We start from the raw sequence: 23,885 nt of genomic DNA, 5'->3' as shown, positions 1-23,885 counted from the left end.
CTGATTTTAAATCTTTAAATAAAACACATAGATGAAACAGTTGTTTCACAAAATCCTGGCCAATATCAGAATTGAAGTTGATGACTCAAGGGCAGACCAAGAATTCTCAGAAATGACCGGGGAAACTGTCATTTAAAAAATCAACTTGGGAAATACAGACAAATGCAGAGGGGCACAGATATTTCAGACCAGATAAAACCCAGGTGTGGAAGCAGGATTCCATTTTCACTTCCACTGAAAATGGCACTGATATTTGTCCCCCACTATATGGCAAAATAAAATAATGGGTCTGCCACCCCATGTGCCAGTTACTACCTCATTACTGATTGTTGGCGCAAACTAAAATGTTTAAAGATTGCCAAATTTTCTGTGTGTTTCTAGGTGTGTGTAGGGGTGGTGGTGTATATGATGAAGGAGGATTAGGAAAAAGAGAGAGAAAAGAGCATACTAGAGCTTTATTATACAACTTTTTTTTAAAAAAATTGGATCAACTGGTGTTTGGAGTTTTTAAAAATTTTGTGGATACTTTTGTGGTGAAAAGATTTGAAATCAGTTTTTAAGTTGAAATTTTTCCCATTTCACAACCCTCACAAAGATGAAATATTTAACACTAAGCAAGTCTTTTTAGTTGATTACCCTTGTGAAGCCAGGATAATGATATGCCAAGCAGACATGCTTCGTTTGTTTTCACCTAGGATAGTATGATCATGCTACTTTTGGTGACTTGCTTCCTAAATTCTCAAGACAGAAATGGCATTCGTTATACAGTGAGACTCTTGGACTATGTTCTCCCTGGTCCTGGAGAAGCCCATCACCAAGCCCTTGCTGATTGCTCACAGGGGGCATAGCTCAGCGACTGGGCACCAACATTTGCATTTGTTGTCGACAACTGTCAGCTTCACCTCCCTCTCCTCACAACCCCGTCTAAATGAGGTTTGTAATCCTCCTTCCCACCCACTCTCTTCACTCCCTGGGGTGGAAATGTTGGCCCCTGTTCTCTGTCACCTGTCAGAATCCATCCTCCTGTCACTGGCTTATACGGACAAGTCTGTCTGCTGTCATGTGACCCTCGGCTGCTAAAAACAGCTCCAGCCCCACTCTGATCCTGGGCCTGAAACAATGTCCTCCACGGAAAGAAACGTAAAGGACACTTGATCACACAATCTTTGGAATTATTTCCAGGAATCACTTGCAGAAACCATTCGAAGCACCCTTTCCCTGGCAGAGCACACAGGGACGGCCAGGAGATGAGCGCATCTTTGAATTACAAGTCTTTTTCCAAAGAGCAGCAGACCATGGATAACTTGGAGAAGCAACTCATCTGTCCCATCTGTTTAGAGATGTTCACGAAACCCGTGGTCATTCTCCCCTGCCAGCATAACCTGTGTAGGAAATGTGCCAGTGACATTTTCCAGGTAGGTTTGTTTGGAATGGAGGGGGTGGAAAAGATTCCCTCTTCTCCGAATCAAGCACTTAACTTTGAGGTAATTTCTTTAGAAAGTTGTATAAGGTTGCATTTGTTAAAAAAAAAAGAAAAAAAGTTTTTAAAGTGATTTGCTTTGTACTTTGCTGTCAGCCTCCTTCTTACTCTCAAATCCAATTTTATTTCAATACCAAGAATCATACTTGTTTAAAAAAAACTGAATCTGTCTCAAAATTGTAAATGAATTACTGCCCAAGACATTAATGTTGGAGTTTCTGGCTGGAACTTTTGGTTATGGAAATGCCGGGCGGAGAAGCACCTCATGCTGAAGACGGTACATGCTTGCCGATAATGCCCTAAGGGACGATCTCACAGCAAGCTGAAAGCAGGAGTTGATGTTGTTCCTAGTGTAACAGAGAGTGAAGGGAAGCCTCTGAAAAGCTACCTGTGGCGTTGCTCAATTCCTCTTTTCTTGCTTGGCGGGAACAGGCCTCTAACCCGTACTTGCCCACAAGAGGAGGTAGCACTGTGGCCTCGGGGGGCCGATTCCGTTGCCCATCCTGCAGACACGAAGTGGTTTTGGACAGACATGGGATCTACGGGCTTCAGAGGAACCTGCTGGTGGAAAATATCATTGACATCTACAAGCAGGAGTCCACCAGGTAGGGTTCTCCTGTGTGTCAGACACATCTGAAGCTTGTCTTCATTATTTGTTTGTTTGTTTCAGTGGGTCGCTATACTGAATGCTTGTTTACCAATCAGGGGCTAATTGTTTTATAGGAAAATGTTTTTCCAAGTCAGTCCTTCCCAATGGGAGTGAGAGTTGCTCTTGGGAGGAGAGAAGGAAGCTGGGGCCCATGCTTTTGTATCAATTTCAGAATGAAGTAACTCATTAACACTAATCCAGTCCAGATGGTGATATTGAAAGAGGCATAATGCTGCCCTACCCCCAGCCTTGTATTACATCCCTTGTAGACGTTTCTGCACTACACAGCTTCTTTATAGCTCCAGATTCTACACAGCAGAAAAACTAGAGTGCAAAACTCTACAGAAAATGAACAGAAATGGCATCTCCCCACATCGGCCTGTTCTTAGTTCAGACAGTCTCATGTAAACATTATCTAGAGGATAATAATAAAAACAAAATCCTCTGACATAGTTAGTCATGGTAGTGACTCTGGGAAGTAGCAAAGCAAGGTAGACTCCTGGGATTTAGCAACTTAGAGTTTAGAGACAGGGGAGGAAAAAAAAGGATGGAGCTCAGGTTATGTTTCCCTATTCTCTAGGTTATTCTTCCTGAATACTGCTGGCACGCACCTGCTGATTGACATGCAGCATATACATCAGTCATTTTTTAGTTTTTTGAAAAGGGCTTCTTATTCATCAAATCACACTGGCTACAGAGTTCCTTTCCTAGAGACAACACAGGGGGAGTTCATTCCTAGAAGTGCTGGTGTCGAGGAGCCCTTTTTCAACTGTACACAAGGCAATCAAGTCCATAGCACTTGACAGCAATACTGAGACCATCTAGAAATGATCTCACTGTGCTTCCTAGTAGGAGACACGGATTCACGGGACATCTGCAGGGCTCGAAGAGCCTTGTGCTCTTAGAAGGAAAGCTGTTCTATAAATCGAACATATAATTATTACAATTGCTATGGCTATTCATTTCTGCTTAAGATTCAAAACTAAATTAGATAGGGCCAGGATATAGATGGCACTGGGAGGAAGAATTGCTGATGACATATTGCAGAGATACAGAGTGGGCCATTTCCCTCGCTTCCAAAATCTCTTGAGAAGAAGGAAAGTACCGCTGCTGTAATTAAGATCTGATCTCATTTTATTTCATTATTTCAAGATGCAAATAGATACACTGTCTCTTAAAAAAGTTAACCAGCCAATTAATAACCAACTAATTACTAAGGCTGTTTATATAACAACTGATTCAGTGCCTGCGACAGTGCCTCGCACAGAGCAGTTGCCCCGTAAGTACCAGATGTTTAAGCCACACCATAAATCTTACACGTTCTATTTATTGCCACAATTTTCTGTTTTGCTACTTGCCACAGTGAGAGCTTGAACGATGTGAACTAATAACAATCGTTGCTATGTAATCCCGAGGAGAGGAGACGTTGAAATCTGTAGCGTGACACTACACGACGCACCCGGGCTTTGAAGTCTACGCGGTGCGTCCGCCACAGCTAGTGCCTAGGTGAACAGACGCAAAGCAATGAGCCAATCTCCAACAATGAAGCTCACGGCGGAGCAGCCTACTGGTGTTTTTGTGATGATCAAATTCTTCTTATGCTGCTGTTCCTTGAACCTGAGACTTGCCTTTGGGACATTTTTAATTGGTAGCAAAACCACAAATTGTACAGAGAGCTCGGGCACGTTTGGACATAAACCCAGCGGTTCCCTGAGGGCTGGCAGATTTACCAGTCCAGAATCCTAAGCCTCAGGGTATGTGAGGTGACTCTGGACTAACTTTGAAATACAGAGTGAGATGAACCCTGGCCCACATTAAGGTGGAAGCAGAAAGGGCAGGGGCTGGTCAACTCTGGCCTCCCGCAGAATGGCTAGAGATTGTAGGTCTCAGTAAAACCTGGCCTTCTTATCTAGAATTCTGCCTGGTGCTGAGCTAGCCAGAGCTTGCGGGGGGGGGGGGGCGATGCGAGAAGGAACTAATTTCACTAATATTAATAATGAACATAACGGGACTTCCCTGGTGGTCCAGTGGCTAGGGCTCCGCGCTTCCACTGCAGGGGTCACGGGTTCAATCTCTGGTCGGGGAGCTAAGATTCCACATGTCCCACGGCCAAAAAAAAAAAAAAAGAAGAACATAATAATTAACTTTAAAATACAGCAAGTCAAACCAATATGTGTTGAATATGCGTCAGCCACTGTTCAGGGTGTTATACACATGAATCATGTGTAATTCTTTAATTCTCACGAGTATTTTAAATATTTTATTCAAAGTAATTCCTATGCATATGCATAATTTTAAACATTCCAATCGCACTACAAGGCCTCGAAAGAGAGCTGCATTCCCTGCCCTACTCCCTCTTTGTCCCCAAGTCTCACTCCCCAGAGTCAGCCACGTTTAATTCTTTCAGCTGTTCTTCTGCCACTTATCACCCAGTGATGTGTGTATGCTACTAGCAGGCTCCTATTCTTGGGTTTTTCAGTTTTAGACATTATCTATTGACTTCACTGTAGACAATTAGGGCTGAGCCCCCGCGCGGTTGGCTTTACCTTCTACTTTTCTTTGACTCTCCCCTGGGTTGAAGCCCTTGTTTCCTGGATCCTTTGTCGTCCTCTTTGTTGGTTTACTCTACTGTTTTTGTGGAGCACATCCTCAAGTAATCCCCTAAAGTGTGCAAAAACTCCTCCTCTTTCCAGTCCCCCCCCCCCCCCACAGCCCTGCACTCCTGGGTGCCTGGCCTCTGCAGTCCCAGGGCCTTTGCAGGGGGAGCTTGTAAAGCTTGAGCAGCTTGTCCTGTGCGCCTTTACCCTGCAGGCTCCCAGCAGAACCAAGATGCATTTCAAACAGGTCACGTCCCTTCGTCCAGCTGTTAGTTTCCAACATTTGGTTGCATCTCTCCTCTGCTGTTATCTTGCTCATTTTTTGTCCTTATTGATTTATACCTTTTTATTCCCTTACTCTCATTTTAGTGGGATTTCAGCAGGAAACAAATAAATAAATGCGTTCATTTTGTCATATTTAATTAGAAGACTCCTAGTCCAATTTTCAGATATGAGTAAAAGCTGAGCCTGAAAGAGTTGAAGGAACTCGCCTAAGGCCATACGGCCACCACTTAGAGAAACTGAGTTGGGATTAAACTTTGAGATCAGTTTGACTGTAAAAGTACTGCCTGAACATGGAAGCAACCTAAGTGTCCATTGACAGATGAATGGATAAAGAAGATGTGGCACATATATACAATGGAATATTACTCAGCCATAAAAAGAAACAAAATTGAGTTATTTGTAGTGAGGTGGATGGACCTAGAGTCTGTCATACAGAGTGAAGTAAGTCAGAAAGAGAAAAACAAATACCGTATGCTAACACATATATATGGAATCTAAAAAAAAAAAAGGCTCTGAAGAACCTAGGGGCAGGACAGGAATAAAGATGCAGACGTAGAGAACAGACTTGAGGACACGGGGAGGGGAAGGGTAAGCTGAGACAAAGTGAGAGAGTGGCACTGATATATATACACTACCAAATGTAAAACAGATAGCTAGTGGGAAGCAGCCGCATAGCACAGGGAGATCAGCTCATTGCTTTGTGACCACCTAGAGGGGTGGGATAGGGAGGGTGGGAGGGAGGGAGACACAAGAGGGAGGGGATATGGGGATATTTGTATACGTATAGCTGATTCACTTTGTTATAAAGCAGAAACGAACACAACACTGTAAAGCAATGAGACTCCAATAAAGATGTTTAAAAAAACCCAAAGTACTGCCTGAAATGCATCATCAGCACCAGATGCCCATCCTTCAGGAAACTTGAAGATGGTCCCCGAAACCCCAGAGAGCAGAGGGAACAGGCTACAGACTCCCTGAGACTAGCCTGCACGGAACGGCTGGGGGCCACAGCCAGCATTTGGTACTGAGACCCGAACCACAACTGAGAGCTCGGACACCCTCACCTCATGAAGTCGCCTTTGCGTCTTTATTCTACATGCCACATTTGTCCCAAGTGTGTTATGTGGCGTAAGGTGTCTGAAGGTTTTCATTCTATACCCATTTGTAAGTGGGGGATGCCTCTCGGCCTGTGTTGCCAGCTGAACAACAACAACCTAATAAGGAATATTGCAGGCAGTCCTTGGTCTGTATTGCATCATGAAAAAGTAATCACAATCAACAACTAAATGAAGAGCCCACATTTTTTCCACATTTTCAGTATTGCATCCCCTGCAAATATCTGAGCTCTACAATATCGTCCCTGGTCAGAGCTGCTAACATCAGAGCAGCACGTGGGACACAGGCTACCCTCGGGAAATGCCTGGGGGAGAGGGGCTGCAGTAGCATCAGCTGTGCCATCTCCCAGTTAATGTGCTCTGGACACTTGCTTGACATGTATTACGAGGTGGAGGTACAGGGGAGGGAAGGTTTTAGAGGTAGAGAAGCCTTTGAATCACCACTCCTAGTCTCTAGATAACCGCTGGAGGCCTTTGTCATTTATAAGTGGAGTCTTCAGGATGTTGTCTGGTCTTTTCCTTTGCCACTCAGGAGAGCCAAGTGACTAAGCTTTCCCCATAGTTCACACGCCTTCTCCAGATGAGCGATTTTATGTTAGAGCACAGGGAACACTGTCCACGAATCTGGCAAATTCCCTTTTACTTCTCATTCATTCAACAAATATGTACTGAGCACCTACTCTGTGCAAGGCACTGTTCTTGGCACTGGGAACCCCGCAAAAAAGGAGACAGACCCTGGCCCCTGCCCTCATAGAGCTCACATTCCAGTGGAGGAAATAGACCATAATATATATAATGGAATATCATTCAGCCATACAAAAGAATGAAATATTGCCATTTGCAGCAACATGGATGGACCTAGAGAATATTATACTTAGTGAAGTAAGTCAGACAGAGAAAGACAAATATTATATGATATCACTTATATGTGGAATCTAAAATATAATACAAATGAATCTATATACAAAATGTAAAAAGACTCACACCAGACATAGAAAAATTTATGGTTACTAAAGGGGAAAGGGAAGGGGGAGAGGGATAAATTAGGAGTATGGGATTAAACAAACTACTATATTAAAAAAATAGATAAGCTACAAGGATTTCCTGCATAGAGCAGGGAATTATATTCAATATCTTGTAAAAACCTATAATGGAAAATAATCTGGAAATATATATATGTATAACTGAATCACTTTGCTGTACACCTGAAACTAACACAATATTGTAAATCAACTATACTTCAATAAAATAAAAATTCAGTTCCAAATCTGAGATGCTTCTAAATAATCGTATGTTTGGGAAAATGAGGAAAGATTTTGGATTTGTATTTAAATTTTCCAAACAATTCTGAAAACTATTAACAGCCTCAGTCTTTGAATAGAACATATCAAAATTCCAGATTTCGTATAAGTAGGCTAAAACCACCCTTCCCCCCATGATCTCCAGAGGGAGCCCAGAGCATCACAAGGTGACATAATTTTGATCTTGACGTATTCTAACACCTAAACCACGATGATGGTTAGGGAAATATACCAGGCCCTACCACGTGACGTGAACCTGGGCTCTCCAGGTGATTTCGCAGCTAAGAGGTTATCCTTAAGCAAAAATAATTTGTCACTACCTCTCTCATGCTTCTTCATTGCTTAGCCATGGTGGTACCCCTGAAGTGCAAATCTCAAACCCAATGCTCCATTATGACCTGGGCAGCTTTGAGAAGTTTTGGTTGGTTTGGTTTGGGAAAACTGAAACTTGCGGATTATCTGTGAGATTTGGACTTCCGGGGTACCACCATGTCCCAGAAGAACATTTTGCACTTTTCTTATTGCCTAAAGTATTCAGTGTAATTGCTCACACTCACTGAGCACATACTACCCACTCTTCACCACTGCTGAGTCCGCAGGAAGTCACGTACATTTACTTTTCTGGGCTAATGGCAGGAGGAGACCCAAACAAATCAAAAAGCACTTACACACAACTACTTCCAACCAGCGCCGAGATGGATAATCAGAGATTTGGGCTCCCCCAGCCCACCTCCACGCTCACTCCTTTTGCCGGGGCCAGAGGCTGCAGCGGTGGGGCAAATGGGCCTCCCCAAAGCTGGTGCAAACTTGACATTTTGTTTATCGGCAACCTGCCCCTCTTTACCCGTAATTGTAAAGTCTCTCTTGAGAGACTTGTGAGCATGTAGAGATGGTGCTGAAGCAGCTCCTAAGAAAGAATCCGGCGCTCGGCTTTCAGGAATTGCACTAGCCCGTTTTTAAACCTTGAAATCGGCCAATGGGGGGAATATTCATACCAGAGAAACTGGCAAATGCTACAGGTCACAGTCTCCATGTCCTTACCCCCAGCCTGGTTGGAAATTTGTCAGGACACTGTTGATAAACCCGTAGAGAATTTGGAGGGCTCTGAGCGCATGAAAGGGGCTCTGGAAGTCTGCTGGGGTAGGGTTGCTGGGGGTACAGGGTCTTGCCGGGTAGGATGCAATGCTGATCACCCCGTGGGGCCACCCGGCTCAGCTCTGCCGCAACCGGAGCTAACGCTTATCCACATATCTCCTCCCAGACCAGAAAAGAAGTCCGACCAGCCCCTGTGTGAGGAGCACGAAGATGAGCGCATCAACATCTACTGTCTGAACTGCGAAGTGCCCACCTGCTCTCTGTGCAAGGTCTTCGGGGCGCACAAGGACTGCCAGGTGGCTCCCCTCACTCACGTGTTCCAGAGGCAGAAGGTAACAGAGGCCTTTCCGCCCCTCCTCCGAAGCCCCTTCCAAGTGCCTGCGTCATTGACTCGCTGCCCCCCAAGGAGAGATGCCCAATGCACAGGGCCACAGGGCCCTGAGGCTGGGAGGGCGCGGAGCATAGAGCCGGAAGGGATGCTGCGCACCCTCCACGTGCTTAATGCCCTGCAGGCTGGTGGGGAAGGTGGGGGAGGGAAGAGATGCAGAGAGTCAGGAAGGGGTCCGGAGGGGAAGGGTCGCTGTGTTTGCGCCCGTTGGAGGTTGTTGAAGATGTGCATTGTTATGGGACTCGGTCCGAGCTCAAGCTGCTCAAACGTTATTTGAGGTTCAGACTATAGGTAATAAAAGGATAACTTTTTACTCCACTCAGAACATTTTTCTTCATTCACCAACCAAAGATTCCTTTGGCCTTCCTCAAGGCCTTTTCTCGCGCACTCCTAGTTGGTAGCATTACAATGAATGACATTGCGTTACACGTTCCCTTGGCCTGGCCCTCCAGCCTGGGTTAAACTGGCCTCCTAGCCTTTCAACCTAGGCCAGCACTGAGGGCACCATCCATGCCCTCACCCCAGGGCCTCAGACCCCTCATTCTGACCAAATACAGGGTGTCCCAGCTTATCACTCACCTGCCAATCCGGTTTCACCCACAGGCAAGTAGAAGCTTATCCATTTGATGTAAATAAACTGTGGGGTTGTGTGCTCAGAGAGCTGCAACCAAGTCTTGGCATCTAGAATTTGAGAAGCTCCACATCTCAGCTTCTTTCTGTAAGAATCAGAGGTTCCACATTTGGTCAGTGTTTTACACCAAATACAGTACAGAGTTGGAATTAAATTTGGAAACCAAACTTTGGGCAACACCAGTTGCAACCAGTGAGTACTAACTGCTAAAGAAGCAGGATTTAGCAAGATATCCATAACATTTATTTATTTCTCAATCCACTTAAGACTTATCCCCCGTTTCCCTTTTACCTGCCCCCCCCTCAAGTCATACGTGTTAGAACTGAATGGTACCTGTGTCACACCATTCCCCTCAGAGCCCTGAGGCCCATGCGGGATGGACAGAGGCAGGCTGGCAGAGCTTCCATCCCGCTCCGGTTTGGCCAAAGCAAACTTTTTACCTATTGGGATTATTTATTAGCTTCCATTTGAAGAAAGGGTTCTGCAGCTTTAAAATGTTTTACAACCACTCTTCTCACTTTATATGTGAGACAATGAAGGTCCAAATTGATTACATGTTTTGCCCAACATCATAGAGAAGTTGAAGGCCGAGTTGGACCAAGCACGTAGGTTTCCTGAGTCCCACTCATTCAGTGTTTCTTGTGCTCCAGAGGCCAGCCTCGCAAGGGGGTAAGTAAGAACAATGGAATCGCTTCGGGGTCCAAAGAGTCCTGAGAGGAATTTCAAGTTGAAATTTTTTTCCTGGAAACAGTTGAACGTTACAGTTTTAAGTTTGTAATGACTTAGTCTAGAATATGAGTATTTGTTTGCATCTAGCGTGTAGAGGATGCGTAATAGGTATACGTTGAATAAATGAATACTTCTCTAGTAAAACTGATCCTGAGCTGCACTAGACAAATAATTCATTTTGGGCCCCTGATGTCACATTTTGGTCTTCATTCAATAAACAATGCTTAGAATTCTTTACCCTGAATGTGCTATTCTCTATGGCCTATGATTCGGTGTTCTTAATGTTTTTAGCAGGGTCACAGTCTCTACTAAGAATTTGATGAAAACTATGAAACTTCTTCCCAGACAAATGCATTTATACACACATCCATTCAGAATTTTATTTACAAGATCAGGAGGTTCTCAGGCCTCCCAGCCTCACTGTTCCTCCTTTGGGGGTTCCATGGACCCTAAATTAAGAACCCATGAGGACACTACTAAGATGAACTCACAGTCAGTGCTGACTAGAAAGCCCCTAAAATCTTGCACCCCTCTTTTCTCTCCATTAGTCTGAGCTCAGCGACGGCATTGCTGTCCTTGTGGGAAGCAATGATCGGGTCCAGGGAGTGATCAGCCAGCTGGAGGACACCTGCAAAACGATCGAGGTGAGTCAGGTGGCCTCAAGGGAGTGTAAACCGTGCCTGAACCCCTGGGGTTTTGTGGCTTCCTCAACGCCACCCTAGAAATCCCCGTTCCAACATTTCAGTCTTTCCATATAGGATGACCTCCTTCCTGATGTGTCTCTAAAATATTTACCTCCTGGCACAGAAAAGAGAAGTTACCACATGAGGCAACAAGGCAGATCTTACCACATTTATCAAGGTGGTCGTTACAGGTGTTCTTTCTTGGGCAACCCATTTTGAAAGATTAGCTACAAGAAAAATCAGTTTCCAGTAGTGACAATGAGTGTTTTCCACCATCATAGCACAGTTTCTTTGTGGAAATCTAAACGGTCTTAAGAAATGCTAGTTGGTGCTTTAGAAAGTCATGTGAAGATTCCAGCTGCATATCTAAGCTCTAACAGTGGAGTTGCTGCCTGCCTGCAGGGAGAGAGAGGGTCAGTATCTGGGAGCTCACTGAGGCCAGAGTCCCGGCTCCTTCATCTCCGCTGGCCCTCTGTCTGGCCCAGTGCCCGGCACATAATAAACACTCAATTAAAAACTTGATGAACAAATGGCTCACACTTAGGTTTGGCATGTCAGAAATATTGGGAATCCACTTTTTCTCAAGATCAAATACAAACTGTATAAATGCGGAAGCCAAAGGGGTTTTGCCACGTGGCAGATGTCTTTCCAAGAATTGAAGGTCCACGGGTTAGTTCAGCCCTGCTGCCTGGGGGCAGGTGCAAGCCACCTGGGTTTGAGTCCAGGTCTTTGGCTGTTTAACCTGGAGCAGTTTATTACTACTCCCTGCTCTAAGCTTTGGGGTTGTGCTTTATTTGGACCCCAGAAGCCTGTACTGCTCAGTTAATGGCATGTTGTCTTTATTGCTGTGGACACGGCCCCTCTTGTTATCTATTTATGTCCTTTTATCCCCATTTCCCACTCCTTTTCTCTGTAAATAACTACTCTAACATGTTTAATGTTCCATTTACCTGTATTCCTACAAAATGTGTGTTGTTTTATATGCATGTCTTTTAATTTTATAAACGGTATTTTGTTGTTCTTCTCATTCTGCTTCTTACTTTTTTTAAACTAAACGTTATGTTTTAAGATCCATTCACAAGTACATTCATTCCTTCAGTTTTCTCCTGGAAAAACAGGGCAAAGTACCCGTTTTATAGAGTTAACCGTGAGGAGTTAAGTAAGCATAAACACAGTGCTTAGCCTAGCGCCTGGCATATGGTGAGTGCCTGATAAGTGCTCTAATCTTACCATTTTATCGCTTGAAAGGCAAATTCTATCAAAAGCCAAAGGCCAGTTCCTAGATGATGACTTCAAGATGTTGGCCAAAATCATCTCATTTTAGATTCACACATCATTAAAGTCAGTCTCCTCTCTTCCCCATACTCACATTCCTGAAAAGATTCATGATGGATCTGGAATCCATTTATAGAAGGACAGTTTTCTCTTGAAGAGATCAAAGAGATTCTGAAATGGACGATATAAACTTTTTTTCTTTTCACGTATTCACAGTAAAGGCCAAATACAACTTAATCATTAGGCCATGAATCAGCACTCAGTGTGGTACCACACTGAGTCTCGAGTGTATAAATAGGAATGTGTTGTTGTGGACAAGTGAGGTCATCTCTATGCTGGTCTCTGCTCGCACCTTCATCAGAGTCCTCTGTCAGGGGAACAGGCTTTCTGTCGGGGACGTTGAGGCTGGAGAACACAAACGACAAAAGTCCTGTGCGGCACGCTGGGCCTTGAGCAAATGCAAAGGGCTCTGCTCCATTTAGGCAGCACCGGAGGACACAGAGGGCGAGGAGAGACTTGACAACAGGTTTTCTTCCTGGAGGCCTGTCAGGGGCACAGTGGGAAGCAGCTGTTTGTTCTTTCATTGAGAACAAGACAAGAAGGAACAGGTTTGAAGTTAAGCCCGCAGAAGGGATTAACTGTAGATATCAGAAAGAACTTCCTAAGAGTGAAGGTCAGGATTACATCCCCTATTGTTACTGATAAAAACATTGGTCCAATGTACACACTTTTACGAGTATTTTCACAGTACCCCAGAGGAAGCTGTGTAATTTTCCCCCAGGAGGCTTCAAGATGAGTCAGCAAATTGTCAGGAGGAGTCCATCCCCTTTACGCATTTCATTCACCCCTTGGATTTTAACTTAAGGAAATAAGATGAAGACGTGGTATATAAACAGGACAGAATGTCTGTATTCATAGGGGGAAAACATGCCAGAAACCAAAAGTGTAAGAGCAGGGAATAGTGGGATGACAGGTGATTTTCAAGGCCTTCCTTATATATGCCTGTATTTCACATTTTTCTAAAGGAAGCCTGAGATTTTTAAAATAACCAATAAAAGAAAGGATACATGAATGAATAGGGCTCAGATAAGCACAGTTCTTTCAGATCAGTTTAAGTGGCTCACCTGGAAACATAGGGATTGGCTCAGAGCCCCCCAGAGGTCTCTGATTTTATGATTCCTACTTGATGCAAACACCCTCCATTTGAAGAGGCCCTGAGGACAGAGACACAGCTATAAATGGCCCCATCGTGCACCTGGAATCGCTTATGGGGCCTCCCGCAGAGCCAGGGTCCTATCAGCAGGCCAAGCACCAGGGCAGGGCAGTGAAGCGCACTGGGGTCTACCTTGCCAAGCAGGTGAACTCTGTACCAGGGGTCAGGGTCACAGAGCTCCTGTGTCTCCTGTCCTGCCTGGGGTGGTTGTTTCCCTTTGTGGCTCTGCTCATCACCTGCCTGGAAACATTTTCCGAGAAGCCATCGGCGGCTCCCAGCCAGGGGGTGGGGAGCTGTTTTTGAAGAATTCTCTTTTCTGATTGGTGAAGAGCTCCATAGGGACAGGAAATGGAGCAGCCCCTGGGGTGGGCACTATCCTTCCCTAATTACATGGCCTCCCACTCGGGGCCCTGACACCTGCCCTTGCAAATGTCTAATTTTGTCCCTAATCATGTAATGTCTTGCAGGGCTGGCCTGGGCAGGCAGCCGGCCCGGGATCAGCCCTGGAGAGCCGCTGAGCTTGCGATAAATCACGCTGGGGACTCCTTGTGATCCTTTAAACACAATGTGTGCAGTTGATGTGAGTTTGCATTGATGATGAGAGTGGCTTTGAGACGGATCGCAGTCACAAAAGGGAATTTGAACTGAGCTGGGGAGGAGTGGCATTCCCTCTTTGCTGTGGGCCGATGGGGGATGGAGGAACCTGCAGTCTTCTTAGCCCTCCTGACCGAGGTGGCTCAGCCTGAAACGTTCTCAGAGCTTGTGATTGCAGGTTGTTGGAGGGCCTTCTGGGCTGTTCTAGACGAGCCCAGCAAGATCTAAAGCTACACTTGCCTCTCCAGGCCTGGAGCTGTTCTGGGATGGGTTGGGACAGAGTAGGGGGACTGCTGGTCGGGGGTGGAGAATTGCACTGCCTCGGGAGCTCTCTGCTTCCAGAAAAACGTGCTTGACTTTCATTCCTCATCCCTAGAAAACGTAACCTCCCTCTTGTAGTCCTTCCAAATGGCGCTTATCCTAGGTCACTGGAAACCCAAGAGAGAAGGCTACTCACACTAGCCGTCCCGAGGCAGATCGGCCTAGAAATAATGTTGTTCTGCGTGGACGTCCGTCTAGGGGAAACAGCTGAAGCTGAATCATAACTATTTGATCTTGAGCATTTCCAGTATCTGAAAAATGGCACCTTTAATAAAATCCTCCAATGATTTTGCAATGACAACAAATCCATTATATTTCCAAATCAATGATTTTAACCAAACAGCTTTGAGACGTTGTCCGTGCAGTTAGTTACAAGTATGAAGTATGACTAGAGTAAGAATCATTCTAAACAGCATGCCAGAACTATGACTATGCTTAAGAACAGATGTCAGAGTTTGAATTTCGGCTCTGCCACTTAATGATATGACCTTGGTCAAGTTACTTCCTCTCCCCGTCCCTCAACTCCCTCAGTGGTACAGGGGGGTTAATAAACCTTCACAGTGCTGCTGTGATGACTAAGAGGCACATGCTGGGGGCTCCGTAAGTGTCACCTTGTGTTGCTGTCACTCTCAGCTTGGAAAGAGTACACGTAATCTAATGATGCTAATAATTGTTTGAACCACTGGAGCATCTGGAGCATCTTTTAAATGGTGTCGGAATAAGACCTCAAGGTCTTGGTCAATTATGATGGCCGGGTGAAGCAACTCCCTGCAGTGGGAAAGATCGAAAATGAATGGAAGCAGATATTAGCTCTATTCTTTGAGGCTTTGTGATAACTCGAGATACTGGCAACAAAGGGAGGCTGAGCCCCTTCCAGGAAACATGCTGATTATCCAACAGCAGACGGCAGTGAATGAAACAGCTGCTCAGCTTGCCTTGGTCTGGTCTCATGCTTTCGCTGCACCATGGGGCTCAAGTCAGCGCAGGCTCACCTGACCCTCAGCCTTCAGAGGATTTCTCAAGGATATTCTAAATGATCTGGACTAGTCCAGAGAACCCCTAATACCAAGAAACCCAGGAATAAGAACTGAAATGCCGTAAGTTATAACACAGTTATTCTTCTAACGCGAAGTGGGTGGTAATGCAACTTGGTGGAAAAGAGCATAAGTTTGGGAGTCCTGAGACCCATGGCCATTGAATAGAGTTCTTCCACTAAGCCCTGCACAGAGACACTGAGTGGATGGGGGAGGGGCTGAACTCCAGTCTGTGTGCCTTGAGGGATGATAGTTTTCTAATTTGTCTGCCCCTTTTCTAGGGCAGCCTGTCAGAGACCTGGGTTCTCACCCTAGTCTGCGCTCATGGGGCTTCTGTCATGTGCTCGTGATTGGAATTGGGCTTTACCAATGAAGGATTGGACTTGAATTCCTCAGGAGAATCTTCCTACCTTAATATAGTTCTTTCTTTAATATTATTAATCTACTGTCTGATTTTTTTTGGGGGGGAGAGGGGTGTTGAGGGGAAAGGGAAGGAAACCCTGTTTGGTTTAATGAAGGGAATTTTGAAGTACCATATGTCAAATGAAGCTGAGTGGGCCCTTCCAGACCCAGAGCTGCTGTTTTGAACAAGGGTGTCTCAAAAGTTGAGGAATGTGGTGTAGATATGAATGGGCCGAGTAGAGCCCCAGTTGCTCACTGACAAGTGATGGGACTCAGAGCTTATCTTCAGCTCTATTTTGGTCACAGAGCTATGCTCCTTACATGGTAAGAGCAGTGGCCACAATTGTCTTAGGTTTCCTGTGGTGGCCTTGGCACATTCCAAACCTGGGACTGACATTGCTGGGCTAGGATGTGTAATTCACATCTCAGTGCTGTGATGACCACTCTGAAACTTGCCATGAGTGGAAAAAGGCATTTTACATATATAAAGAGGCACTTTATAGTCTAAAGGCTCCAAATAACTCCACATTTACCTGAAGTTGTAGAGCCTTGAAACTGTAGAGTGGGAAGGGACCTTAGCAATCATCCAATCCCATCCCTTCTTGTACACATTAAAAAAAAAACTGTCCTGAGTTAAATGTCTTCCCTGAAGTTGCCTAGCTATTTTTTGCTGTTTTCTTTTGAGTGTTGAAAGAAGAAGAGGTTTGGAGTATCCACTTAAATACCTATGTCTTGGGAACAGAACAAAGTAGGAACTTGTGAGTGAGGGCTGACTATTCCTAAATACAATTCATATATCATTCATTCATCCAATCGTTCAAACATATATGCAGAATATGCCATATTCTGCACATGTAATGCTGGGAAATAGATAAAGATGAGATAAACAGAAAATGTTCCTTCCCTTAAGAAGGTTTATTCCAGTAGAGGAGTTAGACAATAAGGCAAACAAATAACAAGATTGTTTTCAAAGAGTAATAAGTGCCTGGGGAAAGGGTGAACCACTGAAAATCTAATGATAAAACCTCATAACGGTGCTTTGCTTGGCAGGCTATCTACTCTTTAGTAGATGATCATCTATTGCTGATTTTTTCCCATGAAAACTTCTCTTTGCAGTCATGTATCTTATTTTTTCTTATTGCCACTAAAATATAAGGATGGCTAAAAATTAGAATCTGTCAATTTTAACATTTCTATAAAGGCAACATCTAAACAATGTTTTTAAGGTAAATATTGAAGGTTATCTACTCACTTCTAAGGAAACAACCAAATGACTACTCAATGTTTTTCTTTTCATCCAGATATTATGGCATTGGTTAGAAACAAATATTCTACCTGTCATCATTTTACCATTTCAATGTGGGCAAACTAGTCTTCCTTTTATAAAATCACCCCTTTTTGGTATATTGCCTCCATACTGGGCTCTCCCTAGAGATGGGATGGATTTTATTTCCATTAAAGTATTACAGACAAGTTTAATTTGTTCTTCTACATAAATAAACATAACTGTCTTGGCAGCCCCAGGAGGAAGGTCATGTTGCAGTCAGAGACTCTGCATCACAGTATAGTTGGAGGCCAACACCATTGCATTTATGATGGAAGTTACTTCAATTGCTAAACACACTCATGCAGAAACACGTGTGCGCATACACACACACACACACACATCCAACACCACACCCCACATAGAGGGGACATAGGAACTACAGGCATCAAAAGGAATAAAATGGACAATATTTGAAAAAATAAACTTGAAAGTTCAGAATGTATAGATGTTGATTCAATTAGTATACAGAGAAATGGGGGGAGGTACACAGCCTGGAACTGAGCTTAAAGATACATGCCTTTTTACTCAAATAAATGAAAGGTATGATAAAAGCAAGGAGAAATCTTTGAGGTGAGGAAGTTTTTGTGCAGAAGAGATAAACATGGTTGCTATCATGCTTTTGCAGGCAACAATCATCCTTTAAAGTGTACTCTCTGAAGAGGTTTTGATGATGCAGAGGTCCACGTTTTTTCCATTCCATTTTTATGTTGCTAGAAAGACTCTGTTAAAAGCATTTCAGGTCCACACTTACAAAGGCACAGTAGGTACTGATATCAGAGTAATCAGTCACTGTCAGTAGCAAGTTGGCCTCTGAGAGTGTGTTTTTTTGTTTTTGTTTTTTTCTTATAGCATATACACCTGTTCCCTAATTACCTCAGAGGACAAGTTGATAAACTGAGCTGTTTGAAATTCACTGACTTTCACCGCAATTCTGAAGGTCTCCTAGCCTAGAAAGACTGAAGGGTGACCATGTTAGTATCTTGTGTATTGCTTCTACCTCAAAGAGTATGCGTGAAAAATAGAAGAATTTCAATTTCATGGAGTATTTCTATTTTTTCATTCTAATCTGACATTAGGTTAACCTGAACATCTTAAGTGAATTTCTAAAAGTTTGAAAGTACCAAAGTACCAATTTCATAATTCCAGAAAAGGAGCATGCATTTTTCCTCTTTTAGAAACAGAGTTGTCCAACTCTTACATATTTTGCATAGAATTATATTAAAGGCAAGTTCAGCAAGAGAAAAAACACAAGTGTTTTTTTCTGTTAGAAATTAGAAAATACGATCATTTTTCTGCCATCCCCCTGAACACTGGGAAAGTATGGCCAGCTCTGAGATCTTATAATGCCTGATACACAGTAAGCACTTGGTGAATTTTGCTGAAAGAATTATAATGAATATATTTCTGAAACAATTTGAGGATTCTTGCCTTTAAAAGCCTACTTTCAGCACGGTAGATTTGTTAAAAGGTATATATTCAGTACATAAGCAGGTCACACATTTTTTTTTCCAAGTTACTTTAGAGTATATCACAACTGTGTGGTGGGAGTGGCAACGACCCAGGAGTTCAGAGACCTTGGCTCTATACCAGGCACCAACGGTAAATGGCTTGAGAAAGTGACTTAACGCTGCCGCGTTTCAGTCTCCACACAGGTGAAATGGTTAGTTTGGAGCAGTTACTTCTGGTAGTCTGTGCAGCTTGAAAATTCTACAGTTGAATGGCTCAAATTAAGGAAAATTGAATCTAAATTTAACAAACACTGACATAGTGCCTACTGTGTGCCAGGTAATATTATAAGTGCTTTACACACTATGTAGTCATGTAATAATAATTAAGCATATACTACGCATGGGGTAGTATTTCCTACACTGTAAGGTATGAGCAAATAACAGTTGCTATTAAAAGGACAGTAATTTTATTAAAGTTCAATATAGTACAAATCATTAAAAAAGCAGAGTAGAAATAAAATAATACTTGGAATTCAAAATAATATAAGAATAAAGTAGTTTTCCTGTTTAAACCACTGAGTAAATTTTAGATGGCTGAAATAAGTGATCTAATTTTTATTTGACTTAAGAGAATACACTAGCTGTGACACTTGACTTCACATCGCTCTCACTGCAAATCACTGGCTTTCATAGGCTTGAATGGTCACACATATTAAATCATATAGAAGAAAACTTTTATGAAACAAAGATATTCTACCAATAATACATCTTAATATAGTATTCATTATAAATGTTTCAAGTGCACAATTTGTTTTAGAAAAATAAGCTAGAAACCAATGTATGATCACAGAAAACAGCAGAGCTTCTGGACATCAAAGGCATATTTGAGAAATGCAGTGGGCACATGGTTGCCTGTAAGCTTAGAACAGTAAGTACTACAATGGAAGAAATTTTGATTGGGAAGATACTAAGAGGCTACAGTTCCTAGGCCTCATAATGGTCCAAATCTCAAGCTAAATGGCTAAAAAATGGATGGAAATTTGGCAAGTCCAGCAATTTCCATGTCTGGACATGCTGCGTGGGCCCTTGTCTTATTACTTTGACAACTGCCGAGACCACAAGCATTTTCATCACCTCCCTGTACTTCCTCTGCTCTTACTCATCCTTTATGGCCAAACTCGGGCACCACTTCCTCTAAGAAGTGTTTTCTGAGGCAACCCCTCCCTGCTCCCCTCAAATGGTCCCCGCCCACACAGAGGGTTGATTAAGGCCCCACCTCTATGCTTCTATAAAACCTGGTATGAATCTCTAACATAGTTTGATTTTTCAGGCTACTAGGTTGTATTACTATTACTACTGGCCCATAGTCTTTCCCATTAAGTAAACTGTGAGCTCCTTGAGAACAAGAACTATGTTTAATTCATTGTTGGATCACCAGAGTCCTGGATAGTGGTTGACACAAATGTCCCACTTAAGAACTGTTTGTTAAATGAATGAATGGATGGGTGGATGACAGCAATAGCTATTATTCACTAATAAAATAATTTGAACCATTGGCTCTCCTTTGTGCATTATAATTATAATTGGTTGGAAACTGTGATGAGAATTGACTGCATCCAAAGGAGGCAATAGGGTGAGGGATGTATTTCTTGCACATTTGAGGAGTATCTTCATAATCAACAATTTGGTTTGGGTCATCCTCCCCTGCCTACTCTGAGAATAGTAGATAAATTGTGGGAAGATAAAACATCATTAAAAAAAATCTATTCAATGGAGATTTACTGAGCATCTAGTATCCAAAGTGGTACGTGTCCTAGGCAGACCCAGATTCTATCCTCAAGGAGACCGTAGTTTAGATATTTAAGAAAGGAAGAATGTTTACTAAAATGAAAAAACATGTAATAAGGGTCATACAAAGGTCAGAGATGTCAGGGCTTCCCTGGTGGCGCAGTGGTTGAGAGTCCGCCTGCCAATGCAGGGGACGTGGGTTCATGCCCTGATCCGGGAAGATCCCGCATGCCGCGGAGCGGCTGGGCCCGTGAGCCATGGCCGCTGAGCCTGCGCGTCCGGAGCCTGTGCTCCGCAACGGTAGAGGCCACAGCAGTGAGAGGCCCGCGTACCACAAAAAACAAACAAATAAACAAACAAACAAAAAGGTCGGAGATGTCAGAGATAAATGGCTGGATTCACAAGAAGCCCCTACCAGGCAGGAGACCTAGGTTGGATCATTATGGCTCAAAACCTGCTCTAAGTTGTAAAGGTCATGGACCCAGAGATGGTCGGGTCCAAGGAAATTGGCCTACACACACACACACCAAGCTTACTGGAACTTGGAAAACCAAAAGGCCAATGACAAGGCCAACTGGAAAGTTAATTAGGGCTTAAACATGGATTCAGAGTAAAGGGAGCTGGATGGAATGGGAGATGCTTCAGCCACACAATGCAAGTGCAGAAGCCTGACCTCACATGCAAACCTTCTCTCCAGGAATCAAAGACTAGATCCAGTATTCCCTCTCTTGGACAGTACTGGATACATAGAGGACCTGGTGGCTACAGGTATATGCCATACATAGTAACCATTATAGGATTTCAGAGGATTAAAAGATGACATTCAGTCATCGAGATTCTTTATGGAAGAAGCGGTATGTCAACAGTGTCTTTTAAGATTGCTTAGAGTTTGCAACTGTGAATTGGGGAAAAACATTCTAAATGGAGGGGAGAGCACGAGCAAAGAAAGCGAGTGGTTCATTTTTTGCCGGACACAGGATATGTGATGGAGGATAGTAGAATATTATGAAGGAAAGGTGGAAACAGGTCATGGACAGGCTTGAAAGCTAGTTATGAAGTTAAATGTGATTCTTTGAGCAGTGGGGAGTCATAGTAAAGAAGAAGCACTGTACGCCAGGAAAACGAATTTGGCTACAGTGTGTGAGCTGACTTGAAGGAGGGAACCCCAGATACAGAGGCCATTGGGGAGCTCCAGAATCTACATCCTTCAGCTCCAAGACTGAAACTAGGACAATAGCAATGTAGATGGAGCAGAGAGAGTCTGAAGGGTACTAATCAGGAAGTACCATGGTTTTTTCCAAATACACACATATACTCATTCCAAAGAAAATATATAATTTAAAACCAAATCTGTCCTAATTTCTGTGAAATTCTCCACTTGTAAAGAACAGAAGACTGAAAAATCATCCAGGGAATTCCCCGGTGGTTCAGTGGTTAGGACTCGGCGCTTTCACTGCCGTGGCCCGGGTTCAATCCCTGGTTGGGGAACTAAGATCCCACAAACCATGTGATGCAGCCCAAAAAACAAAAAATCATCCATCTATTTAGCCAATTTGATTGATTTGGGATGGTCTAAGTATCAAATATGATAAAAATGGGATTTTCAACACATCAGCACAGTGGGTATGTATACCTAAGGGACAGGCTAAGGGAAAAGAAAAAATATCCTACGCAAGTAAATTTTCTTTTCTCCCGAAATGTCCAGGTGATTTCTCCAGATAGACACGCTTTTGAACACTTTCTAACATTAGCTAACCCAACTAACAGGAATGCTGCAGAAAACAGAAACAGGAACTTTGTGAGAAGTTTGATTACCTGTATGGCATCTTGGAGGAGAGGAAGAACGAAATGACCCAAGTCATCACCCGAACCCAAGAGGAGAAGCTGGAACATGTCCGTGCTCTCATCAAAAAGTACTCTGACCATTTGGAGAACGTGTCAAAGTTGGTTGAGTCAGGAATACAGTTCATGGACGAGCCGGAAATGGCAGTGTTTCTGCAGGTAAGTACCCCTTTGGCCCCTGAGGAAACAAACCAAGACAGTGGGGAGATGATCCTGAAAAGCTGTCATCACATTTTCGCTATTTTCTGTACATCTCATTTTGATCTATCTTCTCAACCAAAATATATGTGCTTATATCTCCATCTGTTTAAACTATTTCATAAGCATATATTTAAGGGACCATGGCATTGCTTAAATATGAAAGGGTTCTGGTATAAAACAGCAGTTCTTTACAGCACTTAGAAACTAAGCTATGAGATGTTCAGAGTCAGCAAAGGAAAGAATTAAATCTCAACACCGTCTTTGATGAAATGAATTTAAGTAGGCTTGTCTTTCGTTTGCTTCCACAGAATGCCAAAACCCTGTTACAAAAGTAAGTAGTTTTCATTTCATGAAAAAAAAGTATACTTTTCATTTTTACCCAAGGCTATCAAACTTTACACAGTGACAGAAAGTGGCAACTTGTCTTTGTTGCAGAATTTCTGAAGCATCGAAGGCATTTCAGATGGAGAAAATAGAACATGGTTATGAGAACATGAACCACTTTGCAGTCAACCTCAGTAGAGAAGAAAAAGTAATACGCGAAATTGATTTTTACAGAGGTTTGTTATTCTTGTGACCATTTGGCCAAAATTGCAGGTGTGTGAAAGCGTCACATGGGTTCAGTGGGAGGAAAGGGGGATTCAGGATCATCTCCTCAATGGACGTCGACAACTTTACAAGGATCATAATCCAGCGTGAAGCTCGATTTCATGACAGAATCATATAGTTTGTTGACGGTGTTTATTTAGCTTTGCATATCACAGTGCTTATTATAATTCTGGCATTAGGTATTTAACTCTGGGTTGTCAAATATTTAATAATCGATGGTGATGGTAATATCTCAACTTCAACCCTACACAAGGTGCGAGCCATAATGATAATAATGTGAAGTGTCATCAGGTGCAAGGTTAAGCATGAGATATAAATAAAACATAGTAGACACTTGGATTAGACATTGTAGCACTTTCAGTTAAACTCTAGAGGGCAAGGAAAGCAATGGGTCATAGAGTAAGTCACACCTGGAAGTAAAACTGAGGCTATGTGATCAGATGCACTCAATGAGTTCTAAACACATCCCTATCATTTGGCCTAGAAATGCCACGCTTGGAAATTGATCCTGATGAAAGAGTTGAAAAGAGGAGCCCATTTAGATGATGAGATTCCTTGGCTCGACCACTATAATGCCATAAACTTGTATCAGTGCCCACAGATAGAACTTTAGAAGCAAATCTTCAGGATGAATCTTTTTAGAAAAATCCTTAATATCGTCTCTCATTAATATCGCCTGAGGAAATACTAAGATCAGTTGGTTAAGAAAAGAGTCGTGGCGTTAACTGTGGCAAAAGTCAGCATTCACTGAACAAAGAATGTGATAAATTAAACAGGGCCGGTGTTTTCTGACACAGGGAAGAGAGTTGTGTTTCCATTTAATTTGACAGAGGTAAATAAGTGACGGTCCCAGCCCTCCGGGAGTTTGCGAATGTGAC

At 43.2% G+C, this 23,885-nt stretch overlaps 1 protein-coding gene across 4 annotated transcripts in view; it reads left to right on the top strand.

Moving 5' to 3' along the window:
* Positions 1 to 1,108: 1,108 nt before the first annotated feature.
* TRIM55 (tripartite motif containing 55) overlaps positions 1,109 to 23,885 on the top strand; it is a 42,445-nt gene continuing 19,668 nt past the window's right edge. For all 4 annotated transcript variants that reach the window (XM_082674494.1, XM_082674495.1, XM_082674492.1 and 1 more), the window contains exons 1-7: positions 1,109 to 1,415; positions 1,913 to 2,085; positions 8,689 to 8,854; positions 10,819 to 10,914; positions 22,123 to 22,356; positions 22,707 to 22,729; positions 22,834 to 22,958. In XM_082674494.1, the coding sequence (XP_082530620.1) occupies positions 1,248 to 1,415; positions 1,913 to 2,085; positions 8,689 to 8,854; positions 10,819 to 10,914; positions 22,123 to 22,356; positions 22,707 to 22,729; positions 22,834 to 22,958 (985 nt within the window). In that variant the 5' untranslated portion in view covers positions 1,109 to 1,247. The remainder of the gene's footprint in view (positions 1,416 to 1,912; positions 2,086 to 8,688; positions 8,855 to 10,818; positions 10,915 to 22,122; positions 22,357 to 22,706; positions 22,730 to 22,833; positions 22,959 to 23,885) is intronic.

This window comes from Grampus griseus (assembly GCF_964374135.1).
Source record: "Grampus griseus genome assembly, chromosome: 17".
In the NCBI taxonomy this organism is placed as follows: Eukaryota; Metazoa; Chordata; class Mammalia; order Artiodactyla; family Delphinidae; genus Grampus; species Grampus griseus.
Note: the sequence above shows the minus strand (reverse complement) of the source record. Positions and strands in the feature narration are given on the sequence as shown.